The sequence below is a fragment of the Nicotiana sylvestris genome, chromosome 6 (genome assembly GCF_000393655.2).
Source record: "Nicotiana sylvestris chromosome 6, ASM39365v2, whole genome shotgun sequence".
Lineage (NCBI taxonomy): Eukaryota > Viridiplantae > Streptophyta > Magnoliopsida > Solanales > Solanaceae > Nicotiana > Nicotiana sylvestris.
The window spans coordinates 104134128-104145843 of NC_091062.1; the positions used below are offsets into that span (position 1 = coordinate 104134128).

The window sequence follows — 11716 nt, forward strand, 5'->3', positions numbered from 1 at the left end:
CCCATACAAAGCCTCATATGGAGCCATCTGAATACTCGATTGATAACTGTTGTTATAAGAAAACTCTGCGAGCAGTAGAAACTGATCCCACGACCCTCCAAAATCAATGACACAAGCGCGCAAAATATCCTCTAATATTTGAATAGTGCGCTCGGACTGCCCGTCCGTCTGATGGTGAAAAGCTTTGCTCAACTCAACCTGAGTACCCAACTCTCACTTTACAGACCTCCAAAACTGTGAATTAAACTGAGTACCCCTATCTGAAATGATGGAAACTGGGACACCAAGCAATCGAACAACCTCTCGAATATAGATATCTGCCAACCGCTCTGAAAAATAGGTAGTACACATAGGAATAAAGTACGCGAACTTAGTAAGCTGATCCACAATCACCCAAATAGCATCAAACTTCTTCAATGTCCGTGGGAGTCTAACTACAAAGTCCATGGTGATCCGCTCCCACTTCCACTCAGGAATATCTATCTGCTGAAGCAAGCCACCCGATCTCTAATGCTCATATTTCACCTGCTGACAATTGAGACACCGAGCTACAAATTCCACAATATCCTTCTTCATTCTTCTCCACTAGTAATGCTGTCTCAAATCCTGATACATCTTCGTGGCACCAAGATGAATGGAATACCACGAGCTATGGGCCTCCTCCAGAATCAACTCCCAAAGCCCATCTACATTGGGCATACATATCCGACATTGCATCCTCAAAACCCCAACATCACCAATAGTCACATCTCTGGCATCATCATGCTGAACTCCATCCTTAAGGACAAGCAAATGAGGATCATCATACTGACGCTCTCTGATGCGATCAAACAAGGAAGACCGAGAAATCACACAGGCTAAGACACAACTGGGCTCCAAAATATCCAACCTCACTAACCAATAGGCCAAGGCCTGAACATCAACTGCAAGAGGTCTCTCCCCAATAGGAATATACGCCAAACTCACCATACTCACCGTCTTTCTACTCAAGGCATCGACCACCATATTGGCCTTCCTGAATGGTACAAGATAGTAATATCATAATCCTTTAGCAACTCCAACCATCATCGCTGCCTCAAATTGATATCCTTCTATTTGAATAAGTGCTAGAGGCGATGATGATCAGTAAACACCTCACAAGACACACCATACAGATAATGTCTCCAAATCTTTAACGCATGAACAATGGCAACCAACTCCAAATCATGAACCGGGTAGTTCTTCTCATGGGGCTTCAATTGACGAGAAGCATATGCAATCACTCTACCCTCCTTCATCAAAACACATCCAATACCAACTCTCAAAGCATCACAATACACTGTATAAGAACCTGAAACTGATGGCAAAACTAACACTAGAAGTGTGGTTAAGGTAGTCTTGAGCTTCTGAAAGCTCTTCTCACACTTATCCGATCACCTGAATGGAGCACCCTTTTGAGTCAACTTGGTCAAGGGTGATGCTATAGATGAAAATCCCTGAACGGATAGGCGGTAATAACCATCCAAACCAAGAAAGATGCACATCTCTATGGCTGAGGACAGTCTGGGCCAACTCTGAACCGCCTCTATCTTCTTCGGATCAACCTAAATACCCTCATTGGACACCACGTGCCTCAAGAAAGCCACTGAACTGAGCCAAAACTCACATTTGGAGAACTTTGTGTAAAGCTTCTCCTCCCTCAATCTCTGCAACACAACTCTCAAATGCTCTGCGTGCTCCTCCTAACTACACAAATATACCAGAATATCATCAATGAAAACAATCACGAATGAGTCAAGATAAGGCTGAAGCACACTATTCATCAAATGCATGAATACTGCTGGGGCGTTGGTCAGCATAAAAGACATCACAAGGAACTCATAATGACCATATCGGGTCCTGAAAGCTGTCTTAAGAATATCAGAGTCCGTGATCTTCAGCTGGTGATACCCTGAACGAAGATCAATCTTGGAGAACACTCTCGCTCCTTGAAGCTGGTCAAACAAATCATCAATGCGAGGTATGGGATACTTGTTCTTAATTATAACCTTGTTCAACTGCCTATGATCAATGCACATCCTCATAGTGCCATCCTTCTTCTTCACAAATAGAATAGGAGAACCCCAAAGTGAAACACTAGGCTGAATAAACCCCTTATCAATGAGTTCTTGAAGCTGCTCCTTCAACTCCTTCAACTCCGCTCATGCCATACGATACAGTGGAATAGAAATGGGGTGAGTGCCTGGCACTAGGTCAATACTAAAATCAATATCCCTGGCTGGTAGCATGCCCGTTAGGTCAGCAGGAAATACATCGGGAAAATCCCTCACAACAGGAACAGAATCAATGCTGGGAGTCTCTGCACTGACATCCGTCACAAATGCTAAGTCTGAAAGACAACCCTTCCCAACCATCTGCTGGGCTTTCAGAAATGAAATCAGCCTATTGGGAACATAATCGATCGAACCTCGCCACTCAATCCGTGACAACCCTGGCATAACCAATGTCACTGTCTTAGCATGACAGTCCAAAATAGCACGGCACGGAGATAACCAATCCATTCCCAATATCATATCAAAGTCAACCATACTAAGAAACAAGAGATCCACTCGGGTATCCAAATCCCCAATAGTCACTACACACGACCGATATACACGATCTACAATAATAGCATCGCCTACAGGAGTATATACATAACAGACAAAATAAGAGACTCATGGGGCGTATCCAAATAATGGACAAAATATGATGACACATATGAAAAGGTGGAATTGGGATCAAATAATACAGAGGCATCTCTGTGGCAGATTGAGATAATACCTATAATCTCAGCATCTGAAGAAATATCATATGGTCTGGCTGGGAGGGCATAGAAATGGGCCTGACCACCACCCGATCGACCTCTCCTCTCTAAGGCGACCCCTAGCTGACTGACCTCCATCCCGAGCTGACTGAGTGGGTGGGGAAGTAACTGGTGCTGAAGCCAAAAGCTGACTCCTCTCCTGGGATGAACCTCCTATAAGACGGGGACAAAACCTCTTGATGTGACCCAAATATCCACACTCGAAGAAACCCCTCACAGCAAGTGGCGGTTGGGACTGAAGGGAGCCCCGCACACTGGGATGCCCACTAGAAGAACCCGGTATATATGAGCCCTGAATTGATGGTGCTTGAGTCAAACTCTGAGATGGAAGGGCATTGAGAGAGTGAGTGACCCTGATGTGAACTATGAGAACCATGGCCTGATGACCCACCACAGTGACCTAAATGGGCTGGCAGAGCATGTCTGAATGAACGACCTCTGTTGTGCTGAAACTGGCCTATCGAAGAAGAACCCCTAAAACTACCAGATCCCCGAGACCTCTTGGCCTCTCTCTCCTCTCGCTCCTGGCGACGAACTGACTCAATCTCTTTAGCAATGTCAACCACCTTTTCGTAAGAAGAGCCAAATACTCTTTCTGGTCAAAACATCAATAGCTAATAGTTGAGGCCATCAACAAACTTCCTGATCCTCTCCCTATCTGTGGGAACTAGCCAGATAGCATGACGGGCCAACTCAGAGAACCTCATCTCATACTGCGATATGGTCATATCCCCTGACGCAACTGCTCGAGCTACCTGCACAGCTCCTCTCTGCGGGAATATGGTACATACTTCTCTAGGATGAGAATGAAGAACTGATGCCAAGCAAGGGGTGGTGCACCAATAGGCCTACGCCTCTCATAAGCCTCCTACCAAGTAAATGCAACACCAGAAAACTGAAAAGTAATAAATGAGACCCCACTAGTCTCCAGAATACTCGCGGTATGCAATATACTCTGACACTTATCCAAGAAACCCTAGGCATCCTCGCCCTCTGTACCACTGAAAGTCGGAGGTTGAAGTCTACCAAACCTCTCCAATCGATGCTGCTCATCGTTAGGCATAACTTGAACTACAAAATCCTGAGAAGATGCAACCAGCTAGGCTACTGGTGCCTCAGGTGTCTGGAGTCCTTGAATAACCTGCTCGGGTGTACGGGCGGTAGGAGTCTAAGTGCCTCCCTCAACCTGAGAAGTAGCTGCAGTAGTAGAAACTGCAACTTCCTTAGCAAGACTGGTGCACACAGTCAGAATTTGAGCCAAAGTCTCCTGAAAACCCGAAATAACAATAGGCATAGTTGGTGCCTGAGCTTATGCTGTTGGAGCATCCCCCGTTAGAGCCTAATCATGAATTGGGCAGTGGGTGGATCTGCAAGTGTTTCCCTAGCTGCTATGCGGGCCACACCCCGGCCCCTACCGCAGCCTCGACCGCGTCCTCGGCCTCTAGCGGCCCCAACTAGTGGTACTGGTGGTCCTCCATCCTGACCGGTAGCACGTGTCCTCACCATCTGTGAGAGAATAGAATAACAGAAGTTTAGTTACCAGATTCAACAGATTCGCATGACAAGAATTCAAGAATGTGAAGTTTTTCCTAAAAGTTCTATAGCCTCCTGAGGATAAGTACAGACGTCTCCATACCGATCTGCGAGACTCTACTAAACCTGCTCATGACCCGTGAGACCTACGTAACCTAGGCTCTAATACCAACATGTCACGACCCAAAATCTAACCATGTTGTGATGGCGCCTATCGTGATACTAGGCTAGCCACTTATTTCCAAACACTCCATTTTCAAATAAGAACTTAAAGGAAAATCAGAATTTTAACAAAAATTAGATAAGATAAAATTATAAATCCAAATCTAGCGGAAAGAAACATAATCCCGACCTCGGGTGTCACTAAGTCATGAGCTAAAAACTACTACAACTGTTCGAAGTAACATGACCGACACAGTCTGAGAATATCCAAACAAATAAACTAAAGGAAGATAAGGAAGGAGAAGGCGGAATTGCAATCGCAAGGCAGCTACCTCGCAATCTCCACAGAAGGCCTCCAACCAGCAAGATCAGCAACTGCTACCATGCCCCGAGATACCTGGATTTGCACACAGGGGTGCAGGGGGTAACGTGAGTACACCAACTTAGTAAGTAACAAGTGCAAACTATGGACTAACGATAGTGACGAACCAAACCTCAACAGGTTGCAACAGTTAATTATATGTAAAATTAGACATGCTTACAGTTCATGTAATATCTCAGCAGTAATTAAACATAGTATGAACGATACAGAGTGTAAAGCTCAGGAAAACTCTAAGTACCAATGCATAGATAGCATGATCAATGTTACATATACTACTTCCACTCACAGTGCTCAACTACGCGGTACTGTATATGGCCCATTCGGCCCAGGGAAGATCCATCCCAGAATATATATATACATCACAGACTATAAGTCACCCAGTACCGAGGAAACATGCCAATCCAGCTTCATGGAGAAGATCCATCTCCATACCAATACTTCAGACAAGATCCATGTCCAGGGAAGATCCATCCCTCAATATCATCAACTGTGCTCATAGGCAGTGTAAAGACTCTAGTGGGGCTTTTCTGAGCCCAAGTGCTATATCAATTCCATCAAAGGCATGATCAATATCTTGTTACGGCGTGCAACCCGATCCTATACTATCAATCAATATCAAGCTCTCGGCCTCACTTAGTCAATACTCTCTAGTATCACACACATAGGCTAATATGTCATGATACAAGCCCGAACAATGATGTGATATGTCAAATAGCAATAATCGAGACTAGGGACGATATAATATGCATGAATAGGCTAATGTTTACCGTGAAAATGATAATAATAATTAAATTTGATTTTGTCGTTCTAAAAATACCTGATCTATTTTTATGCTAGTTGTTAGGCAACAGATTATAAATAAAAGATTCGAAGGCAAGATTATAGCTTAAAAATGATGTAATAGTCAAACCAAACGGCTTGAGATCAGGGCCTCGAGCTGTCGTATATAAAGCCTCGAGGTCGAGTTGGGTAGCTAGCTTGGAGAAATCGAGGGAGGATTAATAATTATAAGAGCTAAGGTGGGTGACTCTTGATGATCAATGATAAGCAATAAATGATGAATAATAAATAGAACACAATGAATGTAAGCAATAAATGGAAGCAATGAGATCAAGAGAATATGTTAGAGAGTAGAGAGAATGTTCTTGTGTATTCAATATTGGGCATCCGATGTCTACAAAATGACAAGGATCCCCTTTATATATGAGGGGAAATCCTAACATAGTACAAATACATTTATTAAAAAGACATGGGGTTGGTACAACCATTTCATGCCATGGTACGAGTTTGGACTAGACTAATAGACCTTACCAGCTCTAGTCACATGCCTTAGGAACGTCACACTGATCCACTAACGTCACTGATTTACCCTGCCTCGAGGCTGACCATTGCTTACACTACCTCGAAGTAGATTGTCGAGAACCCTCGAGGCCAGGGCCCGAGCTAAGCTTTGATCCTTCAGGGGAGGCAGTTCCTTCGAGGCACCTTGGTGACCATAAAATTGAACTGCCGATTTTTGCCGTATACAGATAGTCCCCGCATTTCATAGAATAAAATTATAGGAAACGATTTTGAACTCCTACTCCTTAGGCACTATCTTCATGATGTCAGCCTATCAGAGCATTAAATGCCATAACCCAAAAGCAGCACAAAGATTGCCGTCAACACGACTATCGAGAAGCCTACAAACTATTTTTTGGTTTGGTTTCTCCACTGCCCATATGGCTTCTATAAATACCCTAATTGCTTAATGACTTACACTTTGGTGATTCCTTCAATCTTTCAAATCCAAATCCATCTTCCTCTACGCCTTTCTTTCTTTTGCTCTTGGTTTCCTGCCTTCTTTCTTGAGAAAAGAAACCTTTTGGTCGCCATGGCCAGAACTTCCAAGACAGTGCCTCGGAAAGATGAGGTTGCCTATTTTTCTAGAACATCCAAGAATAAATCCAAGGGTAAGCCCAAAGTGGCTCCTACCTCCGAACAATGTACACCCACCGAGTTTAATAGTATGAAGGATTTTTCCATCGAGAGATCTTCATCTATGTTGGGCCGGTGCGAACATGTGTCCTGGTTCATCAGCATTGTGAAAGATATAGACAAAGTCCGGGCGGACTTCCGATTGGGGAAAAAGTATTGGTTGATATCCCTAGCTCTAACGAGAGCATAACAGACCATAAGGCCATTTTTCTTTATGTGTGCACATACCCGTTCATCTTGGGCCCTGTCGACTCCTCGAACCCTTCTTCTCCGGCTATAGACCCAGTCATTCTAGACTTTTGTCGTAAATACTGGGTGACACTTGGCCAAATTTACCCCTCTTTCTGGAGGATAGTTTACATGCTTTGCTACTTCTCTAGCGAAGCCAAGAGTGCAAATTTTACCCTTGATCATCTGATCAGGCTGTACATCCCCGCCTTTTTTGAGGCTTGATCAAGCTTCACCCTTGGTCTTTGAAACCCTTTTTCTCGAGTATCGATGAACACAAGGATTAGGGATGGATGAGCTGGTTTCTCCAGGTAAGGACCTTGGACATTATTCCGGCTGAGTGGATGCCGTTCCCGGAGGAGTGGAACATGAAATGTAAGTGCCTCTTCTTTGAGTATGCTTTACTGTCTTCTTACTTTCTTCTCAAAAAGCTAACTTTCCCTTTGCTCATGCAGCTGCCCTTTGATATCCCAAATCTGTTTCGAACCAGTTGGGGTGGATTAAGGGATTAAATTCCTCGTTCCCCTATCCTGAGCATTCTTAGCCTGAGTTGGCTAAAACGCGGTGGGTGGCCAAGAATCATGGTAAACTCCTTCTTGCCGCCTCTATCATGTTTTATACTTCTTCCCCATATCCTCCATGCTGATAAACTTTGATTAATATGTTTGCGCAGGACTTCGTAATGGATTGCAGATGAGATCGCCTCCTGCCAGCGAGGGAAGGTCCTCTAAGCCCGATGAGGGTAAGAAGAGGAAAAAGGCACCGATTGTCGATTCCCCCGTATCAAAGAAACCCAAGTCTTGCAGGCCTCGAGCTGAGGCTGAGGTCTCGTCTTCAACTTTCGGGGTGGGTTTCGATGATGAGGATGAGGATGACGACGATAACCCTTTGGTACAAAGGAAGAGGTCGGGCACGGATGCCCCCATGTGCCTGTGCCGAGGGCTGTTGTGTCAGGAATGGTTGATTCGTCTAGAGCCCATGCTTCGGAGGACCTCAAGGAGGGCGCGAATACGGTCCCTGAGCCCCTGGCCGGATGTGGTGCATCCCCTGCCGAGGAGACTGATGCTGCTTGTTCTAAAGGTCTGGGCATGGAGCTTTTGGGGGACAAAATTTTCCCCTTGGCGATATCGACGCCCTGTGTGGCCTTAATTTGGGTCCTCGGTTCTCACTCGGGGAATTTAGGGATGCTCAGGACCCAAAGGCTACCAACATGGATGGTCCTCTTGAATGGGGAGATGAGCTTGACAACTTCCTTGATGGCGTTGATGATGATAGTGAGGACATTGATCTCGACCCTCCCAACGCTATCGAGGAAGCGGAGAAGTTCCAGCAGAAGGTGATAGCTTTTTATGTACACTTTTGTAGTCTCAAGTACCTTTCCTCATTTTTTTGACTCTTCTATTTGGTTGTAGGCTAATAAGATGTATGATCATGCCTTCTCTTGGCTCCAAGACGAGCTTTCATGCCGTGGAAAGGAGCTCGAGAAGCTCACCTCGGGACTGCAGGAGTCGAAGGCCTCCTCTGCTCGTAAAGAGGAGGAGTTAAGCGAGCTTCGGTCGAATTTGGAGGGAGAGCTCCGAGAAAAGGCTGGCCTTGCTGAGCAGGTAACTTGTTATTCATAAATTTGTTCGCCATTCTCATAATTCGATATTTAGTGACTTATCTTTTCCTTTGCAGATCGGGTAGAAGGATGTTCTCGCGGGGCGACTTCGGGAAGAAGTTGCTGCTATGAACATGGCGATCCTCGAGCTTAGAAGGCGAAATAAGGTTGTGACCTCAGAGTTGGAATCGACCTAGGGTCTTCTCCAAAATACTAGAGAAGAGGTTGTTGCGCTATCTGTGGCCAAGTCCGAGGTCGAAGAGAATGCTGCTACATATTTGAGGGATGCCGGCACTGCAAATCAACTAGCCAAAGAAATATCAGAGGAGGCTGAGCAAAATCTGACTCGGACTGTCGCTTACGCTCGTGCAAAGGGAAGGAGGCAAGCCTTAGAGGAAGCCAATGCTAAAGGTGCCGATCTCTCAGCTGAGATCGAGGAGCCCCAAGATTCGGAGGAAGAATTGGCACTCTTAGTCACTTTAGATGAAGATCCCGGAGATGGTTCAGAGGGTAGTGGCGATGAAAAGTAGGCCTGTGTCGCCTTTCATTCTCTTTTTTATTTTTGTGTATGTATTCTCGGGGAAAAATGTCTTGTAAAGGTGCCTCTTACAAACATATTTTTGGTAATGTAAAAAAAAGATCTTTTGTTTCCAACCTTGCATTCTTTATTTTTCAGCGATCATGCAGAATTCAGTCTTCAAATTTTGATGTCGACTCTTAGGAGTCCATATTTGGGGGCAGTCGGGACCCTCGAGATCGGGAACCATCTCGAGATTAGGTCGATAACTCCTTTGGGGCTGATGCTTATAATAGCAGAAATCCTCGAGGTCTTAATATTTCCCAAGCACCGAGTGACAACATTATTCATGTGACACCGTAGTGGGTCCCCCAGGGTGGTCCTACCAGTACATTTCCCAAAAAGTGGTGCTTTCATGGCAAGACCTAATTGGTCTTCTGGATAGGTGAACAGTCGCCGCTCGCCTCTATATATGCATTTGCTCATTTCTTAACTGGGGATTCTGCTACTCTGGGTAACTATCCCTCTCATAGAATTTTTGTTCTTTGTGCTAGTTCTCTCATCATTTCAACTCAAAGACTATCCTCCTCTTCCTATTTAACCGTAGCCATGGCTGCCACATGGAAATCCATTCATCAAGGAGAGGAGAGTTCTGCCTCTATTCTGCGTTCGGTCGGTGGTACACTGTCGGTTTCCAATGAGCTGACCTCGAGGTGCTTTGTCTCGAGGAGAGACTTTACGTTGGAGAGACCTCCCAACGTTCAGGGGCATCGGGAGAATGCATCGAGGTTCATCTCCTCAATAGGGGAGGAACATCTCGAGATGATTACGAAATATTGTGGATGGGGAGAAGAAGTGGTACTGTAGGTACCTTCCTCGGAGGAGAGCATCATGACCCATGTCGTGCTTGACATCTGTAAGAGGTATCAGGTTACCCTGGCGCAGGCTCACCCATATCTTTGGAAGATATTGCTGATGATAAGGTACTTTGCGGAATGAGGTTCCTGACCTAGCTGAATGATCTCGTAAGCTGGCAGCTTGCTCCACCTATGATAAGCGCAAATGGCGAGACTTGTCCAAAGGGAGATGGGAGGCAAAGCATCATGGTAGGTGTTTAGTGGCTTATTTCCTTAGAAAGGTACTTTCTTTTTAGCACACTAACTCTGCCGCCACAGGTGTTGGAGGTTTTTCTGAGACAAGGCCGTGTCCCTTAGGGGAGGAGGAGAGATTGCCAACCTCGGGGTCGAGGATCAATAATAAACGGAAAGAGTCTTCGAGGTGTGAGGATGCTCGCGATGGAGCGAGTCCTTCTCTGAGGTTCAAAAGGGACTAGTCGGCCGATCTTCCGGCTTTGGAGGTCTCTGTTTTCGAAAAAACATTTCCTGTTCCCATCGAAGGTACTTCGAGGTACAAGGGTCATCCGGAGCCTCCCTCTTCTTCTACCGAAGGCACTTTGGGGGAAGCTAAGCCATCGGATGTATGCTCGACCTTTGGTGAGGCTCAGCAGCTTAGCTCCATGGTATGTTTTAGTAGATGGTATAGGCTTCTTTCAGTTTCGTGTCTTTCTAATTGAGCTTTTTTTGCATGCCTTTAACAAGATTAAGTCCGATCTACTTTGCTGTGAGGCCAGGATGCGGAAAGCTTTGGATGGGGAGAAGTCCCTTAGGCTTCTTTGCACGAAAAAGGAAGATGAGCTGGTATACTTGTGGTATGAGGCGAATCGAAGTCGGAATTACGAAAGCCATCTCAAAAGATAGGTAACCTACACTTCATATCGATGTATGCTTCCCCTTCCACTTTCGGAGATTAATATTCCGATATTTCAATTGAAGAACAAAACGAATGAGCTGGAACAACTTTGGGGCGATGTTTGCCGGGTCAAACGTGAGTGTAACAAGTTGAAAGCTCAGGCAGATGTCCAAGTTGCGACCAAGGAGGATGCTTTGGATAAGGCTTCCGCCCTCGAGGTGCAACTCCGGAATGCTCGTTCAAACAATTCTGTCCGAGCGAATATGATTACAAGGCTCGAGTATGAGCTTTTAAAGATGAAGGCCAAAGTTGTGGATGCTCGGGCCGAAGCCGTAATGAGCCGCCCTAAGGCTGACAAGAAAGTGGCGGTCTATTTGAAGGGCGCTGCCGATGCTCGAGCTGAGCTGGGAAGGGCTCTTGACCGTGAGAGCAGAAGCAAGGAATATGCTCAGTATAAATCTCGAAGGGAAACCCTCGAGGATATCCATGCTGTCCAAAATACTAGAACCTTCTAATATTTACCCTATGTAAAAATTCAATTTTACCCTTTTAATTTGCTAGATATTTCAATTCTAAACAAATCTGATCCTATTGTGAATCAAGAAGTCTTTTAGGACCTTCTAGAAACAAAGTAAGTGATTAGGGTTTCTTAAAACGTGTTTCAATTTGCAGCCCTAGGGTATTTATTTCTGGAATTAAACTAAGGTCTAAGGTACTAAGGATCTA

The 11716-nt window shown here is 45.2% G+C and overlaps 1 protein-coding gene across 1 annotated transcript; it reads left to right on the plus strand.

Moving 5' to 3' along the window:
- Positions 1-7413: 7413 nt before the first annotated feature.
- Positions 7414-11505, plus strand: LOC138871049 (uncharacterized). Its single transcript, XM_070148900.1, has 9 exons — positions 7414-7435; positions 7798-8029; positions 8205-8460; positions 8537-8728; positions 8922-9234; positions 9687-9755; positions 10639-10760; positions 10840-10938; positions 11074-11505. The coding sequence occupies exons 1-9, from the start codon at positions 7414-7416 to the stop codon at positions 11503-11505; spliced, it is 1737 nt and encodes a 578-aa protein (XP_070005001.1).
- Positions 11506-11716: the final 211 nt, after the last annotated feature.